Source organism: Xiphophorus hellerii, chromosome 20 (assembly GCF_003331165.1).
Source record: "Xiphophorus hellerii strain 12219 chromosome 20, Xiphophorus_hellerii-4.1, whole genome shotgun sequence".
In the NCBI taxonomy this organism is placed as follows: domain Eukaryota; kingdom Metazoa; phylum Chordata; class Actinopteri; order Cyprinodontiformes; family Poeciliidae; genus Xiphophorus; species Xiphophorus hellerii.
This window is the reverse complement of record NC_045691.1, coordinates 15,188,238-15,214,443: the sequence shown is the minus strand read 5'-3', so window position 1 is coordinate 15,214,443 and position 26,206 is coordinate 15,188,238. Positions and strand designations below refer to the sequence as shown.

The 26,206-nt window shown below is 37.7% G+C and overlaps 2 protein-coding genes across 2 annotated transcripts in view; one reads left to right on the top strand and one right to left on the bottom strand.

The window, feature by feature from the left end:
- The window catches only part of uba7 (ubiquitin-like modifier activating enzyme 7), a 33,557-nt gene extending 27,152 nt beyond the window's left edge, over nucleotides 1-6,405 (bottom strand). The window contains 15 exon segments of the mRNA XM_032549137.1: nucleotides 193-257; nucleotides 367-563; nucleotides 660-825; nucleotides 1,077-1,232; nucleotides 1,962-2,042; nucleotides 2,161-2,265; nucleotides 2,738-2,902; nucleotides 3,146-3,295; nucleotides 3,378-3,475; nucleotides 3,653-3,785; nucleotides 4,026-4,116; nucleotides 4,200-4,306; nucleotides 4,456-4,590; nucleotides 5,899-6,067; nucleotides 6,149-6,405. Coding sequence (XP_032405028.1) covers nucleotides 193-257; nucleotides 367-563; nucleotides 660-825; nucleotides 1,077-1,232; nucleotides 1,962-2,042; nucleotides 2,161-2,265; nucleotides 2,738-2,902; nucleotides 3,146-3,295; nucleotides 3,378-3,475; nucleotides 3,653-3,785; nucleotides 4,026-4,116; nucleotides 4,200-4,306; nucleotides 4,456-4,590; nucleotides 5,899-6,067; nucleotides 6,149-6,195 — 1,865 coding nt within the window. The 5' untranslated portion in view covers nucleotides 6,196-6,405.
- A 6,269-nt stretch (nucleotides 6,406-12,674) lies between these two features.
- On the top strand, nucleotides 12,675-25,334 carry LOC116710647 (macrophage-stimulating protein receptor-like). The gene is given in 23 exon segments (XM_032549800.1): nucleotides 12,675-12,853; nucleotides 13,466-14,749; nucleotides 17,741-17,917; nucleotides 18,009-18,128; nucleotides 18,205-18,375; nucleotides 18,504-18,581; nucleotides 18,583-18,668; nucleotides 19,181-19,310; nucleotides 19,400-19,539; nucleotides 19,642-19,750; nucleotides 19,752-19,822; nucleotides 19,957-20,053; nucleotides 20,169-20,399; nucleotides 20,519-20,665; nucleotides 20,757-20,919; nucleotides 21,169-21,255; nucleotides 21,946-22,152; nucleotides 22,233-22,313; nucleotides 22,994-23,175; nucleotides 23,375-23,484; nucleotides 23,770-23,935; nucleotides 24,016-24,152; nucleotides 24,600-25,334. Coding segments are annotated over 22 exon segments (4,122 nt in total). The 5' UTR covers nucleotides 12,675-12,853; nucleotides 13,466-13,549; the 3' UTR covers nucleotides 24,832-25,334.
- The last annotated feature ends 872 nt before the right edge of the window (nucleotides 25,335-26,206 follow it).

The following is a 26,206-nucleotide window of genomic DNA, read 5'->3' as shown; positions in this document are numbered from 1 at the left end:
AAAATAAAATTAAAGTTTGTGGTTGTAATGTGATAATGTTGAAAAGCTCACATTTCAGTAGGTTTAATGAGTTTGGTAAAAATGTACTTCCATGTTATTGTAAAAGAATTAGGAAGATGACTAAACCCACTCTGAGGAATTAGCTTGTTTTGAACTTAAATTAGAGCCGATGAAGGTGAAGTCTTGCCTCACCTCAAGAAGAGATTCACATTTTCAGGTGTTTGTTTAAACAGTCCTTCAAACTGGTCTCTGGCCCACTGAAACAATAACATGTTGACACAGTTGTAGTCTGACTGTTATTCACCTGGATACATAACTTTTCACTTTAATAACGTCAAACACAAAGTGAAGGAGCTCAGTAAGTACCTGCAATGTGTGCTCAATTCGATGTGGGAAGTTCTTCAGAGTGCACAGCGGGATGGCGTTTCCGGAGCTCGACTTGCCTGGTCCGTAAGACTCAGTCAGATGAGGCACCACCACCAGAGTATGACCTTTGCTTCCCAAAGTTCCCCCCTCCAGCATCGGCTTCTGGTGCTGAACGCAGCGCTTATCGAGATAAACCCCTAGGAGCCCACAAAGAAAGGATCGGCCATTTTAAAATGTATTTTCACCATATTGTGGCAATGAGGGATCGATCTCATAACGCTGATAGCCTTTACTAGCTTCCACGTTATCAAGGGCTGCAGCCACTCCGTCCAGGCCCATGAAGAAGTTGTAGTCGTACACTCCCTCGCTGTCAGGGTCCAGTCGGTTCTGGTGAGCTGTGATTTTAATCTGGGGGTTCATCTCTGCCACCGCTTTGGCTGCAACCTCAGACTTCGGTTTCTGTTTGCGGAGACAAGAGCAGATAAGATATGTGTCTGTCAGACAATAAAAAGAGAAAATTAAGAACTTAGTGAAGACTTCATTTGGGTATTTTTACATATGAGTTACATAATCTGAAAGAAAGACCATCAGACAATTTTAACAGTGAAAACTGGTGACTTTTCCACTTAATGTGGGTTAAACTAGAGCAGTCACACAACCCCGTACATGTCCGGTTCTTAAAAAACGATGAATTTTGTGTTACTTCTCACCCCAATATCCTTAGATCTGAACAAAAACTGCCGATTCAGGTTGGATCTTTCAATGTAGTCCATGTCCGTTACAGTGATGAGGCCTTCTTCTCCTGCTCCGAGCCCAATAAGAGCAAAGTTTTTAAGCAGTTCACAGCCGATAGCACCAGCTCCAACCTTAAGAAACAAACAAAATATTCACACATGTCTTTTAAACTTAATCAACATATTAACTCATTTTCATCGTGATCTTTTATGCTCCTGACATTGCAGGAAATTATTTTATTCAGAGTTACATTATGAAATGTTGCAGAATGTTGTATTTCATTACTACAGTGTATTTCAAGTGCAAGTCTTTCAAGCTTTGCCTGCCAACAATTAATTTGACCATTTGGATTGGATTATAAATATCAAGAGATATATTTGGTGAGTAAAAGTGCAAATATGACAGAAAGAGAAGACTGGGAAAAATATGGTTTGATTGCAACTTAATTGCAATACGTTCCTAATATTCTGCAGCCCTGATTTAATTTATTACTGATATGTTCAGCTCTTACAGTGAGTAAAACCCTAAATAGCACACAATGTCCTCTTTAAAAATAAAAACAAGCATGCAGCTCGTGAGTAGCAGGGAAATGCAACGCTTTCACAGGAAACAGAGATAGGACTGAGCCCTTATAAGTGAGCAAACGGTTCTCCCTGCCAGGAAGTGAATACGATTTCCTGTATGTGTCATCATTCATTTGTAAAGAAAGAGCCGCTGCTCTTTCATTACAAAGCTGTGGAGGGCTTGGAAGGCCAGGTGCAAAGTGTTATGTCTAGATCAAATTATAGCACAAATACGGTTTTGGGCATTTCCCAAGTAATGTCTGCCCTCTGCTGGACATACATTTAATCTTTTCTCACCATGAAATACTTTTGTTTCAGAAGCTTCTGCTGAAACTCTGATCCAAAGACAATGATCTGCGAGTAGTATCTTGTGTCTTTCTATCAGAGACACAAAAAGAAGAGCTTAAATCATGGAGTAATCATCAATCAAAACAATGACTTATTGATGAAGTTAGTGGGTCAGCAAGATTTAAATTTAAGCAATCATTTCACATACTGATGAAAATGAGCTCTCTTGCAGACAACCTTCAGCTTCAGGAAGACATTCCAGGGCATCAAAATAAAGCCACTGCTGGAGAGGGGTAAATTTCCCACTGGATGCCTGCATAAATATTTAAAGAAGTCGAAAAAGTTGAGATTCCAAGTATATCAGGACATGTAAAGGTACATGGATAGGCCACAAACAGATAAGCACCTATCAATCTTTCAGAGATTTTATCCTTTGTCACAACATGCAAAAAGACTAAGAACTGCAACTAGTTTTAGTTCATAAACACGCTAATAAACAGCATGTATTGTCATGCACTTATTTTAGCTGAATACAAATCAAACAAAGATGGGAGTGTGTGATTTGATGCATGCAATGGGTTCACTACTGGTCAAACCTCAATTAAAATCAGAAGTTGGTTTCTGCCAGTAAAGAACCTGATTGGTGCATCTCTAGCCACAATTTGCTAGTGTCTCTATATCAGACATCACAGATCTGATCTGAGCTGTTTTAGTATGTAGAGCTTTTGCAATATGGGGCAACAACGTAAAAAGAAGAGAGTTTCATTTGTGATGTTTGACTTCACCTTAATAACTTCCTGAGCAGCCAGGCCTCCAAAGAAAGCGTTCATGGGAGCCAAATCTCCCCGGGCCGTGTACGAGAAGATCCTCACTGCAGCTTCATCTAGTTCTTCCAGTTTTGCGACTGAATTCAACTCTTTCACGATCTTAAGCAGCAAATCTGCATCTGACTGTATGAGTTAATGAACAGTTATAAAGAGTGAGTTGAAACAACCAGGTGAGTTACATTATACAGGGATGTGTAAGAGTATTTGGCTTCTTGCCGATTTCTTCTGATTATTGTTGTTTAGTCAAACTTGTTTAAGAACTTGCTTTTAAAATCAGACAAATAATCTGAGTTAATACAAAGTACAGCTATAGTTTTCAGTTTTTACAGCAATGTCATTATATCATCACACAGCATTTGTACCGACCTCTGACCAAGGACGAGGGAGCTGCTGCTCTTTCTTTACAAAGCTGTGGAGGGCTTGGAAGGCCAGGTGCAAAGTGTTATGTCTGGATATTTTTCCATAGTCATTCAAAATTAGTAGTTGATGGTCGTTAAGAGCCTCACTCAGTGGTTTCTGCAACGCATGTTGTTAATATTTTACCTCCTGGGGGCAACATTTATTTTTAAAAGGTAATCTTGAAACAGTCAACACCTACAAAATTCAGCGTGAGAGGCTGTTTAACTTCAGTCACCACTCCTCCTCGTTCATAATTGGAAAAGCAGGAAGTGTCACAGATGCTGAAGGAATACTGACCTGGTGATCGAGGTGACAAATAAAACACAGACAGAAACATAAAGAGCATTTTACTTTGGTCCTCTCCTGAGGGTTAGGCATGTGAAGAATGTCACATGACTCAGTAGCATCATGGGGCAAGAATGTTGCAACCAAATAAAAAGCAAGTCAAAGTGTTTTTAGTTAAGCAACACCAACCGCAGACTTTGATCTCCACAGGGGCCATACTGTTGAGTTCTGTCATGCCTTGGACCTCAGAGAAAATAACCTTAGTGCCGTCAAAGAGTCCATGTTTCCGGTCATCTGCACAGATGACAACTCCAGGATTGTCCTGAAATAAATGCCAACAAATCGAAGAAAAATATTCTAAAGATAAATGGTCGCAAAAGTATTATTATAGCACATTGTAGGTCCACTGTGTCACTCTAACAAAGTATTAAAGTTTAATCGTAAAATTTTTAAATTATTGTATATGTGGTATATTTACATTTTGTCAAATGGTACATTAAACATGATGGTGTGTTACACAATTAGAAACTGTGATTGCTAAAAAATATAAGGCCATTTTTACCTTAGTGATTCGGTCAATCATCAGTGATGCAGGCATCTCTCCATCCCGATCCAAGACCTCAAACTGCTCTCCAAAATCACAGAACAACTGGCTGCAAATAAATATCAAGATTTACACATCCTTCATCAACACTGTATCAAATTCACTGCACACTGTATGCATGCACCCACTTACCCACAGAGCCCCTTTGTGTCTGCGACTATTAACTTAATTCCATGTTTATGGCAGAACTCCCCAAAACGCTTCTGATCATCCAGCGAGGAGTCAGTGAGAACGACCACCTGGAAGAATGACAAGTGTTAAGCTGCAAGTTAAACACATGGAGATACTTTCATTTGTTTAAAGATCAAAGTAATTTCTCTGCTCATTATTGTTACAGGTGAGGAAGTTGAAGTCTTATTGTACCATCAGTGAATGTATGAAACAACACCTGGTATTTTTGAAGAAGGTCTTCATTTAGTGGTCCGGTGTGCGCTGACACAAGCACATGTGGATTCAAAGCAGTCAGCTGTGGGATGGACGATGCGGCTCGGTTCTGACCAAGATCAGACTCATGCAGAAAAAACTGAATGTACAACAAAAAGATGAAAATAAGATGGCTTCAGTGTTTCAGATTTAACATTCATCTTCGAAATAAGGAAAATGTTCACACTGACATTTCCTGTAACTGAACTGAAATGGTTTGTAAATTATTGTGAATCTGACTGTATTGTAGCTGAGATATTTTGGACAACATGTGGATCTGAATTTACAACAGGAATGAAGTTGGCTGAATTTAATTGGATCTGAATCTTACTGCATTATAATTGGGTTGAAAAGAAATGTATATAATTTGATGTAAATTTGACTGCATAACTACTACATGCTAGTGAACAGATTGTGATCAAGACATCATCACAATATGACACAAAATGTGATAAAGCATGACTAAAAACAGCATCGAGGTGTGAATAAATGAATAAATACAACAGCACCTGCCCCTACATGAGACTGGCTTACATTTTTCTAGGGCTAGATTTATATTACAACTCAGCCTGGAGTGTTCCTAATTGAAAAATAACACCATGTATTACAGCTATGTTGACCTAGTCTATTTATCATATAACTAGATTAAATTGGCAACAATTCAAGTTTAGTCTTGTAGTTGGGTGTTTGATGATTTGATCTGAATTTAATTGAATTTAACAGATTTTAATCAGACTTCAGGTTCTTAGATTTGAAACTGGGATTATTGTAATCGAATGGGAACATGTTGTATAGAACTGGATCTGAATCTCGTTGCTTGTAACTGAATTTGATCACATTGGATTGACCTGGACCTCTATAATATGACTAAATCGTGTTGGAATAACCCCAACTGAATCATATTAACTTGGACTTAATTTGGTTTTATCTGATGACCTATATATTGGATCAATTTCTCTTGTAAAATGACATATGATAACACCTTTTATTTTTCTTACTGGCTCTAATACAAACAAACAAAAAGAAATTGCTTCAGATTAACTTTCAGATATGTTTATTTATTTATTTTCTGACTGTTTTTCTGCTGCTGGTTTATTACTAAAACCATATGGGTCGGTCTGGTATGTTGTCATAAGTGAAAGTAAAAGTTGCATTCAGTCATTGGCCATTTCCTTCAAACTTATCTTCTTTTATGTGTTAAACTAAATTATCAACCTTTATGGAAGGACAGGAAATTTGAAAAAAACATATTTTCCAGCTCTGCCATTTCATCCACTACAATACTCTACTGACAGTTATTCAAAAATACGCAGCGATCAGGTCTGACAAGTCAGTGCCCAAGCAGGAAGTTCTCTACTATTCCAGATTTTTATTAAATGTTTTTATCCTAAAAGCCAGCAGAAAGTACCTGTGAGGACAGGTCAGACCACTCCGCCTGACCCTCATCCTGAACAGTGACAGACTTTACTCCAGACAGGATCACATTCTTGGCTATTTCCACTCCCAGCCCCTTCATCCCTGCAATGAGGACCTCAGCTGTGCCCATCCGGCGCATCGCCTCATGTCCCAGAACATACCTGTGCCAGAAACCAACCAGAATAATAATGAGCTGAGCACGTTTTAAAAGTCTCCCCCTAAACAGCAGTGTTATTACTTACAGCTGCCGGGAGTAGAATCCCTCATCGATTTCATCGGTTTCTGCCATGTTGATCACAGTTTCCTGTCTGAAACAAAACAAGGTGACTTTACAGGGAGGGCAAAAAAAGCTGGATTAAAGCCTTCCGAAAGCGAGCAGGCAACCCAAACCAGGAACAGATCAAAACCTGCAGGTCTGACCTGGGAGCTAATGACTGGAGCTTAAAACTACCGGTATTTCACTTTCGTTTCAGTTGATTTCTCCTCAGTGACTTCACAAAATAATAATAATAAAAAAATACTTCCTTGTGTGCCTTCGTATGTTGGCCACTAGGGGGCGAAACTGGACTTCTAATAAAAATCAAGATATGCTGACTTTTTTGTTTTTACTAATAAAATAAAATATTAGTCCTCTTTTCATTAAAGCTATTTCCTTGAAGAAGGATCTGTCTCTGTGCTTGACTTAAATCAGAATAACCTGTACTGTTTCCACATACCAGGTAAGTTAAAAGTCCAACTACACAGAGTTTAAGATAAGACGTCAAATGTCTTCTCTACTTCACAGTAAATTTATTTATGCACTTTCTGAGTTTTATTTAATTAATAAATAACATTTAGATGTTTAAAAGTTGCTAAATTTGGAAAGGAGAGTAAGAGTTATAAAAAAAGTTTCACAATTTATTTAGTAAAATGGTTAAAACTAAGAAAAAAATGTTAGTTATTATGTTTTGCTAAGAAAAGAAAAATGTGAGACAGGTTTTTTAATACAGAAAAGACAGAAGACATAATGTTTGGTCCCAAAAAATATTTTAATGCCTAACTATGAGTCTTTAAAAACTACAAACCATGCTGGAAATTAAAGAGAGATTATGGACTCAGACTTAAACTGTTCAGACACATTAAATCTATTAGTACACCAAAATGCCACTATCTTAAACAGATTGTCAATCTGAGCTCAGATAAACTAATGCATGCTTTTATTTTTAGAAAATTAGACAAAATTCTCTTTAGCTGACTCTGAAAGGAAATCAGTGAGAGTCAGAATCTTGAGCAATGCCATGAAAATGGCAATATTATACCAATAATATACCAGTCCTTATATTATTGCGCTGCCTTTATGTTTATAAGAGGATAGATTTTAAAATCCTTTTATTGGTGTATAAAGCACTGTGTTAAACCTCAAAGCCTACTTTATCAGTTTATTCCTGTATGTTCTTAATTATTTCTCCTAAAACTTGCATTCCAACATTTCCTTTTCATGTAGTGCTTACATCCCAATGCAAACATCATTCATGTATTCTTAACATGAGTTTTTCTTTTTCTTCAAAAAGTATTTCAGGCTTTCAGCAAAAAGTCAGGCCTTGACACATCGAACACACGACACAGCAGCTGTGTTGTACTCCAGGGAAACCAAGCTGCCTGTTTTCATTCATGAAGTAAAAATAACTCTAAGTAATAAAGGTGATTCAAAAAGCCTTCAAATCTGAGTTTTCTAGACCAAAAGAAGCACAGCACACACAGAGATTTTTGACATAGCCTGTCAGTAGAGTTGTCTCACAGGTTTCAAGTTATTTTCTAAAACAGAGGGATTTGCCCAGCCATATGTTGGTAGCTAAAGAGAGAGAACTTTGATAGAAAGCAAAGAGGGAAGAAAAGCATAAGCATCAAAGGAACAGAGATGGCTGTCACCTGAGCAACAAACAAGACAACAACAGCTCAGCTGCAACATTGCTGATGTAACTTGAACTATGTTATCGTTTTGACTTTAAATAGGTGTAGACTGTCACATTGTTTTTTGGGGGGAAGTTTTGTTGCGTCTTGGTGTGAATAGTGAGAGATCAGTGCGTTAAGTTGGAGAAAATTCTGGTCTCTAAACTTGTTAATGTATATCGAGTCACACTTACTAAGTGACTGAGGCTATGCTTATGGTGACACAAAGTCAAAAGTCAAGTCAAAGTTTATTTCTAGAGCACTGACCAAGCTGACCAAAGTGCAGAACAAGTGAACAGTGGTTAATAAATGCACAAAATATTTGTTGTGTGTATTTATTAAAAAACAGAGAAAAACGTAAAGAGTCTCTACATTGATAAAATGTACATAAATAAAAACATGATGTGGGAGACAATATCAACAACCAAGGAGTAATAATAAGGCTTTAAAAAAGAGTTGAGGCCGATCTAATACACATAGAGGGCTGTTCCAGAATCCAGGAGCAGCAGCCAAAAGGCTCTGTCACCTCGAGTTTTAGGGAGTTTGATTAATAACTGACAGAACCTGATTGGAGTATTCTGACTCACTAACATTTTAAAAGCAATCTTACAGCACACTGTTCGTTAATGTAGTGAAGCCACTATGTAGTCACACTTTCAATTTTCATTGAGAAGACAGATGGGTGCATTCTCCATGAGTTGCAGACAGTGAAATAATTTTTGGTCAATTTCATAATAAAGTGGATAACAATAATTCATCTGGGAAGATATATAAGAGCATGGATCACTCTTCAGATCCACAAGAAGGATATAGTCTTTTGACCTTGGAGGGCCAAAGAGTCTCACAAAAAGTAGCCCTGGTCTTTCAAGTAAGATTTGAATCGTTTTATCAAAATATCAGAAAGTCCGCCTCACTATTCCTATTCACATATCAGTATGATGTGGGCCGGAAGGCGAAAAATTACAGAGAATTCTAAGAAAGTATCAGTAGATCTGGAGGGGATCTTTAGAATTTCTTTAAAGGAAATAACAGCATTGCAACATTATTGCTTAAATGGTTGCTAATTTGATCCCTCTGACAGAACCAAATGTACAAAAGAACACTTGCCCTATGAGTCTGCAAGAGTTGCAAAATGAGAAAACATGATACATATCTGTAAATTTGTAAAATTAGAAGGAGAGAAAATAAGACCAACAAAAAGAGGACATGTTTTTACAGAACGTCATTGTCTTAGAATAAGACTCTTTCCTGCTTGCATGATGTCTGCCAGTGCTACTTCTCTCAACGTGTGTGAATGAGTCTGTGACAGGAGGATCTGCTCTAAGTATCACCAGTTTCACCCAGGAGGTACGAGAAGTTGTTTTTGATCGACATGAACCCAGCCACCTTCCTTCACCCATTATAGCCCAGAGGAAAGAACTGGCCTTCCTGACAAGCCCTCTGCGTTTTCATTTATTTATTTTTTTACTGTCCTGCGTATGCACCATCCTGTGATGTTTGCACGTTTATAAAGAAATACACTGAATTGGAGTTGAAGTCGCTTTACTAGTCAAATCATACGAAATGCTTCCATACAGCAGTACATGGTTACAATCTGTCTCTGGCTGTTATCTCTTCTCTACAGCACACATACGCACTTGCATCTCAGTCTTTTTTCTGGTGAGTTCACTGACAGTCTGTTACATAAATGTTTAAGCACTGTTGCACACCCCAGCAGCTCTCCCACTTCCGCTGTGTTAAAAATGTTTCATGCCCTTCAAATATTCAGACTCCTCAAGATGGTCAGCAAGATGACCCTGTGCTTTTTTTTGTTTACCCCCCCCAACATATTTTTGTTTGTGGACCAGTCTAAAACACTGCAGAAGTGATAACCAAAGTCAATGTCAAAGCTATTTTATTTATAAACATCTAAAACTTACAAGTTGCACAACAGTAACATAAATAAAACAAAACAAATGCATTTAAAAAGATTAAAATAATTTGACTATCTTGAAAAAGAGTCAAATTTCAAAAGTAGTTTGTCTGATGTGTAAAGTTGTTCCCCAAAATGAGGCCCTCCACAGCAACTCTGTATTTTACTGGGTTCATGGGAGGTTCAGCCTTTTATATCTGAGAATTGATTCATGTAATCCATAGCCAACAAAGTCAGATATTTTTATACACTGTAGAAACATACAAATAACCAAATAAACTCAGTAGCTGACTGATATATAAAGAGTGTTAGTTTACATCCGTTGCTGTCATGGTTTTAATAACTCATCACGTTTAATCACCTGTGATTTTAATTTAATTTAATGGAAACAAAGCAATTGCAAAATTGTGTTTTTTGACATAGCAAATGTAAGGTTTGAAGTCAAAGTTAAAACCTTTCATGCTTAAAAATGGCCAGGGCAGCATAAAACACACACCCAAAAAACACAAATCAGATAGGATCCGAAGCTGCAGTGCTCTGAACTTTTTATATTTATTTAAAAAATATATTTTTCTTACATTTTGACAGCCAGATGATGTGAGTTCCACCTCCCTCAACCACCAATAAAAGAGACGAACACCCTGTTGCAGACCAGCCTACTGTTTATTAAAAGTGGTGGAGACAAAATTCATACTTTCTGTATGCACACCCACACGCACCCACGCCTGCATGACCCCCCCCCCCACACACACACTCTTGGCTAAATTAAATCTGTAGAAAACAAATATTTACATATTTACACAAGCCAGCCTCCTCTCTCCTGTCAATGTTTTTTTTTTCCCAGTGAGGTTGATTGAACATACCTGTTCCTTGTCAGCACCACTTATGTCATGTTTTGCCACTTTCATGGCAACACATGACAACAAGGTGACCTGAAAGAGAAGGAGAGAGTAATTGTAGAAACAAAAAAATGATATTAAACTAACAATCTGCTTAAAAAAATTCAAATTATTTTTTTTTTTTGCATAGAAATTGGATAAATATTTGCAAATGAGTGTTTTTTTTATTAGGACAAAAAAACCCTCTATAAATTATGATCTGAATATCTGTAGAAAATATGTTTAAGTCATGATGAGTTGTAGTACTTCCCATAATACTCTGTCACAATCTGTTTTTTATGGGTTTTCTTTATTTTGCTGACATTTGAGTGCATTAGCTGAGACAGATGGCAGGAAACCAACAATCCTAATGTGGGATGAAATGAGGAACAGACACAATCAGTACTCTGCATTCAACAATGACAGAAAAGCTGCAGTGAGTCATAATAAGGCTCTGTATTGTACAATCTCAGATGAAGATTATTATTATTGTTATGGCAATATTACGCTACGTTTAAAGAGATTGCATCATCTATTTATTCAGCAATATTTATTATAGCTAAATGTTTTATTCTAATAGCGTTACTCTAATAGTGCTACTTGTTACTTTTTTTTTTCATTTCTTTTCTCTTTCCCACAAAATAGAAACTAGTTGAACATTTTTGTCCAAATAAATTTATTTTGAAGAATAAGTTTGTCCAAGATGTTTGCTGAACATTAAATATTCCCTGACCTATGATAAAGCTCCACTACATTTCCAGACAGAGACAAGCTATTTTGTTGTAAAAATTTTTTTAGATATATTAATGCTCCTGTGGGGGTAGAGGTCGGGGACAGTTTTTTTTTTTTTTTTCGTGAATCTTCATCTGGAGACAAATTTTCTTCCCTCAAAATATTGCATACAGTTTTAAGTTCTGTGGTGCAACATTTCGTATATATTTCTGCTTGATTCAGCACCTGATATATTTATTTAAGGGTTTGTTGCTTTGCAGTTTGTGCCTTGCATGGTGCTTGCCCTTGAATAGAAGCATAGTTTTGGGTGTTATGTCTCTTTTTGTTCCAGTAATCTCGTAGTATTCATCAAATGTTTTCTCTTTTAGAATCGGCCAAGGAATGTCGTGGTTTGAAAAATGACACTAGAGTGTATCTTGCCAGAGGGGATACAGCTTACTGAACTTTGGATTCAGAGGTTGATCATTAACGTTTAGATGTCAAATTAGACATGATGTTATCAATAGCACTTGCGATTGGTAATTTATGATGAATGACATCTCATAAAGAAACTTAAAATGTTAGGGAACAATGAAAAACAATGCGTAAAGCTTATTTCATGCCTGCTTTACACAAACAAGTTAGCTTTTCCAGCTGACCCAACACTGGCATTTAGCTCCTCTTTTTCCTTTTTTTGGAGTCTATATTAAAGAAAAGGGGGTCTGCTTGGGGAGAGTAAACATTCCTCCCATAATTTCCTGGCGGGAGTAAAAATCCCATCCCTCATGAGAAAGAAATCCATTTTTGGCAGAACCCCCTTTTTTTCTTCTTTTTTTTTTGCTCAGGATTTTACACTCCCCCCTTCTTCCCCTCCCCAAGCCTGCATGCCTACATGGCAAAACGTTGCTGAGAATAATTTGGTATCATCTTATGAGGGAAACCATGAGGATACTTTCCTCTAAAGGTGGGCAAATTTCGCAAGAGTTTTATACTTCCTTGTTGCGGGTGCGGCTTGAAAGGACAGCACCCAGACGTGCAATATAAAATCAAGTCCGCCGGGCTAAAGAATGAGTTTCCTGTCTGCAATCCTAACAAAATATACCACGACTATCTTATACTAAACCCCAGTACTCAATGCTGGCTCTAAATATTAATTTGGAACATGTATGCGCGCTTGCATGGTTTTATACATAAAATAGTAAATAAAAAAAACCCAAATTACCCCTAATCTCAAATACAGTTTGTCGTCAGTAAGGAGCATATGAGCGCTTTTATTTTGAAGGCTGAGATCCCGTGTGAGTTCTCATACTGCTGCTAGTTTGGTTTCAACAAGCAGTTCGCTCCCAGACAATCTGAGCTCTCTCTGAGTGATACTGCGACGCTGGCAGGTGAATAGTCCCAGATTTGAGCTTCGGTCTTATTGAACATTTTTCTCTTACGAAAGGGCAACCCGACAGGAATACATTTTAGAGTCAGTAGGACAGGTTTTAACGCTACTTCTTTACTTTCCGACTGAGGTAAGATTCTCTTCTTACTTTTCAGGAGGAGATTTGAATAAACTTACAGTTAACTGTTCAATTAAACTGGTTAAATCAGTCCTATGTTGTTGGGTTTTTTTGTTGAGATAGTTAATGTATCATAATCAAAACAAAAATTCACATTTTAAAATTTCTTATGATCAAAGTCAGACTACTTAATTTCAATATGATTATCATGTAAAGAAAAAAAAAAAGCTGTTGGATAAATAAAATCCCCCGCCAGTAGAGGACGTAATGTCAAGTTATTAGCCAGTATTTTTTTATGTTACTAAGCAGGCCTGAAAGTTTCCATCGCTATTCTACATGTTGCAACAAGTACCCTTCCACTTTTGATTTAATCTTTTCCCAAGTTCGTTTTTTTTTGTTTGCAACTGTCTCAACCCACACTTCATAGCACTGTTAGTTTCAGTGCCTCTATTAATAATTTGCTTATATTTAGCCTGACAATTCTCCCACTTTTAGTTGAAATGACGAAGGTTTACTCAGTCCACCCCCATTTGAGTTTGTGTATCACTGTTGAATGTTGAAATAAAATGTTATGGCACTCTTGCCTGTTAAATCTCAACATTCCTGCTGTGTTTTCTCCCACAGGGCCTCTGCTGCCTCTCCAGAATGTTCTCTTTTTGGAAAGTGTCTTGCAGGTAGTGCTCAGTCAAAGTGGACTGTGACGTGGAAATGGTCACTGTGACTACCTTGCTGGCAATCTGCATATGGATACAAGCACAAATTGCTTCAGGACAGCAAAAATGTCCTTCTCTTCACCCTGTGCGGGTGAATTTCAGTGTAGAATACTCTCTGCCCTACTTCCAAACAAACACTATCATACAGAACATTGTGGTAAACAAGGAATCAGATGAAACAGAAGTGTATCTTGGATGTCAGAATGCTATAGTTGCAGTTGATGATTCCATGGGAAAAAAATGGGAGCTGAAGACGGGACCCATAGGCAGCTCTGACTGTGAAACCTGTCCAGTGTGTGACATAGAAATTGATCCGGAGGACCCAGTGGACACAGACAACACGGTTCTTGTTTTGGATCCTGTTGCAGATTTGTATTCATACTTATACATTTGTGGAAGCACACAGTATGGTATCTGTTACCGCATCGATTTTCGTCAACCAAAACTTAAACCTACCTGCTTTTACAAAAAGGAGCAGAACTCTCTTACAAACTGTCCTGACTGTATAGCCAGTCCTCTTGGCACTAAAATCACCTTCGTCGAGGACAGAGACACTGCTTTATTATTTGTAGCAGCTTCCGTCAATGACAAAGTGGTGCAGAAATATCCTCGGAGGTCGATTTCAGTGCTAAGGCCGCTTTCAACTGAAGATGGCTTCTATAAAATCATGGATGGGCTGACAGTGCTGCCCAATTTACTTAACTCTTACAAGATTGACTATATCTACAGTTTTTCCACCGAAGAGTTTGTCTACTTTCTGTCCTTGCAGAGGGAAGATCCCTCCAGGAACAACTCGGCCTTTCAGACCCATTTGGGACGATTGCCTATTTCAACTCCAGAGGTATGGATGTACAGAGAAGTGGTGCTGGAGTGCCGGTATGAACCAAAGCGCAGGAAAAGAAGTGGCTACAGAGACATTGTGTATAACGGGCTGCAGGCCGCCCATTTTGGGCATGCAGGGAAGGACTTGGCCGAAGAGCTGAGGGTCACTGAAAGGGATAACATGTTGTATGGGGTGTTCACAGTGGTCAACGAGCAAGGGGAACGTCAGGCGACCTCTGCCCTGTGCGCCTTTCCTTTGAAAAAAATCAACAATGCGATTGATATGGGTGTGGAGGCATGTTGTACCTCAGGACCGGAGCAACTGTCCAGAGGCCTCTGCCACTTCCAGCTGTGTGAGAGTTGCCTGCATGAAGTGAGTAACTTTTTTTATGTCTCAGTGTCAACAAAGTGATGTACAGGTCGCTCTGTGCGTAGACAGGAAGTGATATGTTCAGATAAACATTTCGCAATAGAAACCACCTGTAAACACAGCAGTGAGGCTTCCAGTTTTGCACGACAGGAACTTGATGAAGGAAATCTTGAACATCAGGAATAATAAATACGCCTCTGGGGCACTAAAACTGCAGGTTGCAAACTTCTGGCATACGGATTCCAGCGTAGCTCTGACTGTATTTTTTAGGGCCGTTTCCCTGTTGGAAGTTTAGATTCTGCTCCAGGCTCAACTTTTTTGTAACGTCTAACGGGTTTTCTTCCAGGCTGTCCTGCGTTTTGTTTCATTCATCTGCTACCTTGTCATGAATGAAAAAAAAAAAAAAACATCCTCACAGCATGATATTTCTCTGTGGGTATGGCTGTCTTTAGGATGATGTGTGGCATTGATGAAATGTAAAAAGAATGTATGTGTGAAAAATTTTGGAAGACACTGTTTATATGTCTTTTTGCTTATGTGAAAAAAGCGAGGAAGAGCAGACACCAGTGAGAGAAGAGGGAGTGGTAGTTGAGTCAGTATCTTAACCTGCACATTGACACATCATTGCTCTGATATGGCTCTAACGCAAGTTTGACTCTCCCTCAGACGAGGGCATAAAAAATGTTTCAGATTGAATGGTTAGTATTTACACAAAGTTGAGTATTTCCAATTTGTTTTTCATTTCTGGAAAGGAATAATACAGCCTAATTTAAATTACACCACAGGTGAACCAAGTTTTTCACATTAATGAGAATCAATTTTAGAACAACATTGATATACAAGTGCGTTACATCTTATCTTCTTAAAAACTTCTCTGTTCTTATTTTCAAGCACATTAGGAAAAAAAGGAAATTGCCAAATTCATACACCTCCAATCAGTCTAGTTTAGCCCAGTGTTTCACAGGCTTCAGTTATTGTTTTACAGGTTGTAACAAAAAAGGAGTGGCTTCTCCTTTTTATGAACTTCCATTTGTGCCCTTTGAGCTTTTTCAGCTGTGTGAACACCCACAGGAATCATTGTCAACAAACGCAAGTTATTAATCCTTCTGATAAAAACTGGAATTTCAGGAGGAGGGTCAGAGTTATCATCTCAGCTGAGTAATATGAAGTAGGATTTATGTTGGAGCATGAAAGGATTTTATAGCAGTAAGTCTCTCAGATTCACTGAAACGTAATCTGAGTAAACAGTCGTCCTCAGAATAGCAAGTTCAAAACACATACAACTCATCTGTGAAGCAGGAAGAAAATGCAAATTCTTTTTTTAACCAATCAATCAGTGTATGTATTAGATGTTGAATTTGGCAAATAAACATTGAGCTGTGAGATTAACACCATCCTGTGCTAGGAGGAGGATCAACAAAGGGAAAAAAATACAAGCAATGCCAAACAACCATCAGTTTGAAAAACCGCAAACAAGTTACTCTGTGAAATAAGCAAGCTACAGCAGGACGGGACAGGTCAGCTAGCTGCCTGGAAGTGGAATGCTTACTATTAGTTTAACAGATCCTGCATTTTTTGAACAAGGAACTTGTTTTAACTACTATGACCTAACTTTCTGGCAGCCTGTTAAAACTTCTGTGACGCACTCATTTAAGTACCCTTGGAGGCAGAGAGCATAGTTTCACTTCCTAACAAACTAGACTTAGAAACAGTCACTAAGTCAACAAAGTTGGGAACATGATTTTTTACAACTTTTATGAGGCTCCTCCCATTAACTGACCCCAAAGCCAGAAGACTTTTTAAATTCATGAATGAAACAGATTTGTTTCTTTTGTTCTCCAAGTCATCTTTGTAGTGGAAATGCAGGGGAGATATAGGTGGATGTCAGTGAATTAGAACATCCTCAAAAAGTAGTTTTTTTGTCCCCTATTAGTCTAAATTCATTTGAATTCGTCTATTAGTCTCAATTCGTGTGAATTGAGACTAATTGAGCATTACTAATAGGGGACTAATATAGAAATGTTACTTTTTGACCCCTCGGAAGATGACTATTTTAAAGGTTGCTCTGCACTGACATTGACACTCTCTCAAGAAGGGCAAGCCACAACAGCTTGTTTATATGGAACCTGGCTGCTCACAAAATAGTGCTGTATTCAAGAAATATTTGGAAAGCTTAGGGAAATAAAAAGTGTGTAAGTTAAGGAGCTCAAGGCACATTGAAGAATGTGAAGTAAATCCCATTCAGAAATTTGGAGGAGATTTCTAAGCTACAGAGGTGTTTCAGGGACCAGCAGGTAAGATATGTCCAGGAAATAGGATTAAACACTCGCATTCCTTGTGTTAAGCTACTTTTAAACCTGGGCCAAAGAGAAAAAGAAATAACTTGTGCTTTATGGTCCAAAGTCATGTTTTCCTTTTCAAAGTAAAATTTACATTTCATTTGGAAATCAAGGTCCCAGAGTATGGAAGTGGAGAGACACAGAATCCAACTTGCTAGACGTTGAGAGATAGATGTCTATGCACAGATGATTTAATGAGTCTAAAACTAGATTTGGTCCAGTGTAATTAAGTTCAAAATCCGCACAAATGATTTTGTGCGGATTTTAAAGCACTCAGACATTTTAAAGCACATTGTGCTTCACAGAAATTCCTGCTTCAATTTGCATCAGGACTTAGCACCAGAAGTAACAATACCTGCTTCTCTGACTGTGGCATTACTGTCGGGAAAACGTACCTTACTTAAATTCAGAGAATTAATAAAGTATTTTTAAAAGGAATATGAGGGACACCAGCCTCAACAATGCAGGTGATCTGTATGCTGCTATTTAAGTAACTTGGGATTTCTTCACACCTCAAAAGTCAATCACATTCTAATTTACTGGCATGCACCTGTATAGGAGCTAATTGCTAATTGAAGCAAATCCAAGCTGGTTTTGATTTCGAAAGTATTTGAATTATTAATTTGAGCGACTGTGGGCTCTTTTGCTTCTGCAGAATTCTGAAGGAAACTACACATGCAAACATAAAGCCACACTGGTTTCGAAGCCGCACTACAGGCTGGATATCTTCAACAGCAGGATGAGAGATGTCCTGTTCACGTCTGTTCTGGTCAGCATCATAGACAATCATACCATCGGTCATTTTGGCACATCAGATGGCAGGATACTACAGGTAAAAGGCTGTTGTACTTATCTTGTTTAATATGTGTCAGTGTATTAAACAATATGTAAAATGCTGCCCTTTACTTTTTAATTGGTTGTAGGTGATTCTCACTCTGCACAACCCAATAGTTTTTGCCAACTATTCCCTGGGTGAGGTCACAATATCCAGGACAGCAGCTGTGTACTCAGAGGATTCACTTATCTTCACTGCAGGAAATAAGGTACATTTACTATATGCACACATTATCCCAAAGGGCTTTCTCTATTTACATTTTTTATCTTCTTTTCCTAAACAAGATGTTCAAGGTGCCCACTACAGGACCAGGATGTGATCATTTTCTGACATGCCCCATTTGTTTGACGGCTCCACGCTTCATGAAATGCGGCTGGTGTTCTGGAAAGTGCTCCAGGAAGTCTGAATGTACCGCCGCCTGGAACAAAGACTCTTGTGCACCTATTTTAACTCAGGTAATAGGCTGCAAACTGTAACTAATTAACTGATGTGATGTACAGATTTCAAACAAAATCCATTAGAAAATTGCTGTATCAGCTGTTGTTACACCACTGCACAGATATTATCTCTTTTTATTTTGTAGTTTTTTCCTAAAACGGTACCTGCTGGAGGGGAGACAGAGGTGACACTGTGTGGCTCAGAGTTTCTGTCTCGGCGACCTAGCCATCATCAGCGGGGGAACACATGTCATTAGAGTGGATTCTGGAGCCTTGTGTGCTGTCCTGCCCAAAAAAAGCAACTTTACAGTGTGAGAAGCACAGATACAAAACACTGGCAGTAGGATTTGTTTTTTCAGCTTTTGTTTTGCTTCCACTGCTCTCTGTTTGCCACTGTTAGCTAATGCTTAGGGTGAATGATACTGGTTTAAATTGGGAGTTTTTGAAACTTCCCTCATGAAAGTAAGGAACTCAGTAGAATATTTGGAAAAGAAATTTTGTTTTGAGATACAAAATTCTGTTGTATTAAACACTTGACCATGTGGTCAAGATTTTAAAATGCTCAAATTATTGTTTTTTGACTGAAGTGATAACTTCAGGCAGCATTTCCGCTTTAAGTGTGTAACCATAGTTTGTCGACTTCAACCAAAGCATTTAGACAATATCGGGATTATAGGTTACCCAAACATTGTGGCACATCATCAGGAAAGCATGAAAGTGTGATACTGCTGCTGTATGTTGGGATTACATGATATGCATATTTCTATCTCTTCTTCATTGAAATACTTTACTTTTAAAATATGATTACATGCTTATTACACAGGCTAGTGTGCCAAATTAATGAAACAATACCACACCAAAACCTGAATATCACCCTGGAAATACATGAGGAAGAGGTGGAGGGCGACTACTCCATTGAAGGTTCAGTCCAAATGTCCGGCTTCTCTGTTGTGGTAAGAATGGCTTTTTCTAAAGTTTCTAAAATATCCAGATAATTCATCTAAATAACTGAAATTAAAAGAAATTCATCTACCTCTATCAGGAGCCAAGCATAACAGACATCAAGCCTCGCTATGGTCCCATGTTTGGAGGAACAACAGTTACTGTCCTAGGCAAACATCTTTACTCTGGGAGCCAAAGACAGGTTCTATTTGCAGACGGAAAATGCACATTGGTTCCAAGGTGAGCCACACAGGTTTCTAAATCTTATCGGAAATTTGCTGACTGTTGGAACACTGTTACATCACATATTTCCAGTTTTACCAACATTTTTTTTTCTTTTAGTGATCCTAAGGAAACAGGGGATTTGTCTGAAATAATCTGTAACACACCACCTGCGGAAAGCATTGGGGAAGTGCCGGTGAAAGTTGTAATTGACAACCTTGAAGTGACTGACGGCTAAAAAGTTTTTCTATAAGAAAAATCCTGTCATCACCTCTATCTATCCCCATTGCAGCTTTCGAAGGTGGGGTTCTCACTTAGTAACTTCACTGCTGTATCAGTATGAAATTTAACTCAAACTTTGCCATAAAAACTGTAGTTTCTGTTAATTGAAATGATCACAATGTTATTGGTGTTAACGCCTATCCTGCCACGCAGCGGCTCCAAGCTGGTTATAAAAGGTCAGAATCTGGGTTCAGGCCACAAGGTCGTGGTTCGGTATACACATGAAAATTCTCCGTTTTCTCTTCAGCAAGTAAGTCAACTGTTTGATCAATTACAAACCGAAATGTGAAAAATAAACTAGTACTTGTGTATTTGATTTTAAACATTTACATGTTTTTTTTTTTGTTTGCTTGTTTTTACTCGAGGACTGCAACAACTCAAGAAACGCCACATACTTGGAGTGCCAAACCCCGGCCTTTTCAGCACAGACGGCAGAGGATGAATTTAATGTTGGAACCATTTCAATTCTCATAGATGGACAAAATATTTTCAATAAGACAAAGTTCACCTACCACGCAGATGCCAATGTCATCCAGCTGGAAAAAGAGGACAACATTTTCCTTCTGAAACCAGGAGGAAATGAAGTTTCGCTGCATGTATGAAGATTTTAAACATCTTATCAGGAAAAAAAAAACCTTTCTGCTTTTCTTGCATAACTATGATGCTTCAAATAATACAAATGTTTAATATTTGATCATTTTTACATACCTGACAGCACGAGAAACTACAATCAGTGGACAAATGCATGAAAATAACAATGAGCATTGGCAATGAGCCCTGCAAACATGTAGTTTTGCTAAATGAGTTAACCTGCAGGATTCCTAATGGCATGGTTTTCCCCAGCAATGGATTGCCACTTAAGGTCAGAAAACCAATGACATTTTTGCTTTAAACCAAATTTAACGCAAAGTAAAAGGTAAAAATAAAACAACATTTTGCTTTGCCTGCTGCAGGTGTCTGTAAATGGGAAAGACCTCTATGTTGGTACAGTTGTCTATGACAAAACCAACAACAACACTGTGATTGCAGGTATTGTGCTGGGCATTATTACAGCACTCGTTGTAGGTGCTGGCCTTGCATTGTTTGTGATGAGATACCTGAGGAAAAAAGAGAGAGGTGAGGAGAAAAAAAAACTTCATGAATCAGTTTGAAAATATGCAATAAGTGAACATGGTGGAAATCTACAGAAAACATTTGAATGTGATCCTAATAATATTGACTAATATGTTAAAAAAAACTACCATGATTTCTCGTGTATTTGGAAACAAAACATTATTATTCCCCACTGTGTTAATAATCTGAACAAGTTCTCTTTTTTAATTTTACTTTTCACTTACTTATGTTATTTCAAATGTTTTATTTCAGCCCTCTTAGACCGCAGTTTATCAATGGTGCCCCGAAATCGGATGAACATCCAGACTGACCAGTTTCCAACATCTGACTACAGATATAGTGAGACATAATACACATTGGACATGATTTATGAAGTACAAATATAAATAATATGAATTTGCTAATTGTTTTGATTTTTTTCTAATAGTTTAAACATTTTTGGGAGCTTCTTTTACTTGATGTCAACAGCAGGTTTTACAAAAGTAATACAAGAATCATGTGTAATGCTAAAACCTGAACTTTACTAAGCATTTGATTATATGTAGTTATAAATAATATGTTTGAAATTTGCCAATAATTGAGTCTAGTCTGTGGTACTCTCTCATTTTCTTTCCTTTCTTTTATTAGACTCAAAGAAAGTCTGTTAAATGACATGGTAGTTGTTGATGCATTTATAGATTCAAAATGGTGGTGCATTCCTTAAAAAGAGAAAGTAAATTTCAGCATTTGGCCTTTCGATTATCTGATCAGAGTCCATCAATGGGTAATCGTAAATTTGCAAACTCTGATCTGCTGATTGATGCTTGACTTGTTTATTACATGTAATAATACATGTTTGGTTGCCTGATAGGTGCTATTCTATTAATGTAATGCTCCTAAAAGCAAAATTGCAAATCCTGCATATTTCACCATCTAAACTATAAATTTTTAAACAATTTAAAGAGTGCAAATCCACCCATGCGCATGTTAACTGCTAAAATGTTAATTTAAATGTTTCTTTTCTCCTTATTTTTTTACCTTTTGCATTAGGTCAGCCGTTGAGCCAGACATCGGGCTCAGGAGGAATGGCCTTCCAGGGTTTAATGTATGCCTCTAGCTATGATCATCTGGCCATCCCTTTAATGTCCAGGGACGTCTCGGTGGTTGGCTCAAATCCTGAGCTGCTTGAGGAAGTTAAAGATGTGCTGATTCCTGCTGAGAGGCTCAGAATCGAGGAGGGGCAAATTATTGGAAAAGGTAAATCTCTTGTCTTGTTTACACAACATTAACGCATTTCACTTTGTAGTTTCTTTCATCCAATGCTTCTTTTCACACAGGTCACTTTGGGACCGTTTATCACGGATACCTATTGGATAGTAATAAACAAGAAATTCATTGTGCTGTGAAGTCATTAAACAGTAAGTGCATTTGTTTATAAAGGAAATTAACATCACTGGAGTTTTCATTATGCACCATTCTGAAAAATTTCTGGAGATTATCTTGTGGTGTCATACGAAAGTATTGTTCTACCATCACTCTAAATGAAATGCTAGGTAGAACCTTTTATATATTAACAACAAATGCTGGTAATATGTAGTAAGGTGCACTGATTGCAGTTCTGTGGCTGATCACCAATTATCGATCTTTAAAACAACTGACCTGCCGATTCAGATTTTTTGGTACCAATTTGTTTTAGTCTTTAATGTCGCTGAAATGTCACTGTTGCCAACTCGGCAAGAAAGTCGCTAACTTGTTAACAGTCGGGTGACTATATTTAACTGCAAACATGCACCTGATGAACTGGTCTAATTAGTCAAACCTGTCTCATGGGAGACCTTTGCCAAGATAGAAAAAATGGGAATATAAGATCGACTTCACATGTAAAGTATTGATCACCAATCTCCCAAAATTAAGGAAATTGGCTGACCAATAAATAGGTAGTGTACATGTGTTTTCATAATGAAGTTTGTTTGGATTTCACAGTGTAGAACTAATTACTTTGCCTTTTGTCCTGAACATTTTCAGTGTTTGTTTGTGAAAAAGACTTGTCTGTGCTGAAATAGATCTTTGCTAATAAGAGTGCATCTGATAATAACAGGAATCACAGATTTGGGTGAAGTGGACCAGTTCCTCAGAGAAGGCATCATCATGAAGGCCTTTCACCACCCCAACATACTGTCTCTGCTGGGCATTATGCTGCCCAAGGAAGGACTTCCTCTGGTTGTTCTGCCATACATGAAACATGGAGATTTGCGTCACTTCATCCGATCTGAGCAAAGGGTGCGTTTACCGATGACACTGTATGACGCAGTGACCTTGATTGTGGATGTCAAGGTCACTATATATACAGTATATACATTATATATATATATATGTATATATATATATATATATATATATATATACATATATATATATATATATATCTGTTGTCCAAACTAGATAGCTTCTTTGATTACAAATGATTTTTCTTTCACAGAACCCCACAGTGAAGGATCTGATTGGATTCGGGCTTCAGGTTGCCATGGGTATGGAGTATTTAACACAAAAAAAGTTTGTTCACAGAGACCTGGCGGCAAGGAATTGCATGTGAGTGTGAAACAAACCCTGTTCATATTACAGGCCTGTGAAACATCAGTGTCAAGTTACAGCAGACGTTAATGTGTTTTACCAGGATTCAATGCTTTTGACCAACATACAGTAAGTAAGTGAAAAAAACAACATGTTTGTAGTGTTAGATGTATTTAGCATATACTTTGCTAAATTTTATTTTAAACTGTTGATTGAGGGATATGTAAACTTGCTTAAAACACCTATTGCATGAAAAATATCAGCATGAGGGAGGTGATTGTTTTACTGATTCCTCTCTTCAAGGCTGGATGAAACCTTCACAGTAAAAGTTGCAGACTTTGGCATGGCGAGGGATGTGTACGACAAGGAGTACTACAGCATTCAGAATCACAAAAGAGCAAAGTTGCCAGTGAAGTGGATGGCAATCGAAAGCTTGCAGACACAGAAGTTCACAACAAAGTCAGATGTGGTGAGTGTGGCTGATATTCAGAAAGTTTGACATACTCAATAGTAAATTTGCATCTTCAGTAAGTGCACGTGTGTTGCCAGTGGTCGTACGGCGTCTTAATGTGGGAGCTGATAACTAGAGGAGCCAGCCCATATCCAGATGTGGACCCATATGACATCACACACTATTTGATGAAGGGACGAAGACTTCCACAACCACAGTACTGCCCAGATCCTCTGTAAGCGTCACACTAGCTCCCTTTGCATTCATGTTCATTACCTATGTGTAATTTATTCTCAGTATGAATAAATGGGCTAATCCAATTGAGAATCTGTAGCATTATTGTTCAAATGCATTCTTTAACCAATCTGACTGAGCCTGAGCTATTGTTTTGAAGAATAAAAAGTTGAAGTTTCTGGTTTGTGCAAAGCTGGTAACAACGTATCCAAAAGAAGTGGAGCTCTGATTGAAATGAAATCCTGTACTAAACGAGACCGATTTTTTTTCCCTTACGATTTTACAAATATTTATTACTGTGTGCTTTTATGTCACATAAAATCCCAAATTAGAAGCTTTGTAGGAGGTGGTTGCTATCGTTCAGAATTTGACAACCTCTGTTTCTGAACCTGTTTCCAGATTTAACTTCTCTTGTAGTCATTTTCTTAAATTCTTAAATCATCCACAGTTACTCCATTATGTTGGCATGCTGGGACCCAGAACCCGAGTACAGACCCAGCTTCCACAGCTTGGTTGCAGAAGTGGACGAGATCCTGTCCAGTCTGGATGGAGAACACTACATCAACCTGAAGGTTACTTACATCAACTTGGACCAGCCAAGGCCGTATCCGCCTCTAAGTGGTTCTGCAGATGAGGCTGAGGCCTCGGACTTGGACTCAGATGACCACTCAGCCAGTTAGGGTAGCAGGTTGCAGGTTGCAGCGATGCAACCTTAACTGGTTGCATCTCTTCTTTCCCCTGAAAGGAAGAGAGACTCCAGATTGCAGTGAGGATTTCTTCATACGGAAAGGAGTTATTTTATTAAGTTGATGATTTTCAAACCCAATCACTACTGATATTTGAAATAATAAGTTCTTACTGGAGATGATAACTAATTCAGGCAGTTTCTCATCATTTCTATGTAGCAGAATGGAGAAAGAAAAAAAAAAACAATTGTAAAGATTTTTTGCAGCGCTGGTACAAATGAGACGAAATGAATGTAAGTATTTTAACCTCAGAGGAATGTTTTTCAGCGACCTCTGACTAATACCCATAGGTCAGCAGTACTGGTTTTTTTTTTTTTTTACTACTGTTCTTATTATACATGGATATATCATGAAATATGTTTTGTGACTTCAAAACATGAATTTAATTCACATATTCAGAACTACTACAATAAACCTGCAGGACCATTAAGAGCTTATTTTGCTTTTCAGAATCTCATTTCATTCTCATATTTATTCACTAGAGGGCAACCAAGGCCTCCATGTAAAGAGAACTGTTCTGCAGTAAGGCTTTGGCAGTGCGGTAAAACACCTCCAATCAAAGTTGTTGCTCAAACAGCAGCACTGTATCTATCTGAACCTGAAACCTGAAACAGGTAGTGCGACACATTTTTTTGTTAATTATTTGATTTGTGAATCTAAAAATGATTTTATGCAATCTGTAGCAAAACAATATATATACACTGCTCAAAAAAATAAAGGGAACACTTAAACAGGTGTTTAACACTTAAAGTGTTCCCTTTATTTTTTTGAGCAGTATATATATATATATAAATATGAAATTGATTATTGTATTTTTTTGTAATTTTACAATATGGTTCTCTCAAGACAATAGACTACAAAAGATTTCTACAAGCAACAGTGGCTTATTTGTAATCTTGTCATGTGACTGTTTTTTTATTCAGGACAATTTTATTTCTTTTTCATTTTGTTTTTTTACTAAACTGCACTGATTTTTTTAAAATAAACAGCTTGACAGCCATTTTTTTTTTTTTGATGACTCTTCTTCAAAGTTACTAAATATGGTAATATAACCTAATAATTTGCAGAAATGAAATGATTTCAAAGTCTTTTTGCTTTGGAAAATCACTGCAAAAAGCAAATGTATAACTGGTTCATCAAAGCTATAAGTGAAAATAATCCTGACTGCAAAGGCATAAACCTGAGGCAGAAAAAGCTTTTATTCTCTGCCAGGTAGATGAGAGAAAAAAAAAAAACACACACACACGCACACTGTCAGAGGTCTGAAGTGTGTCAAACCAACCAGAGCAAAAAGTACCTGCCTGCAACT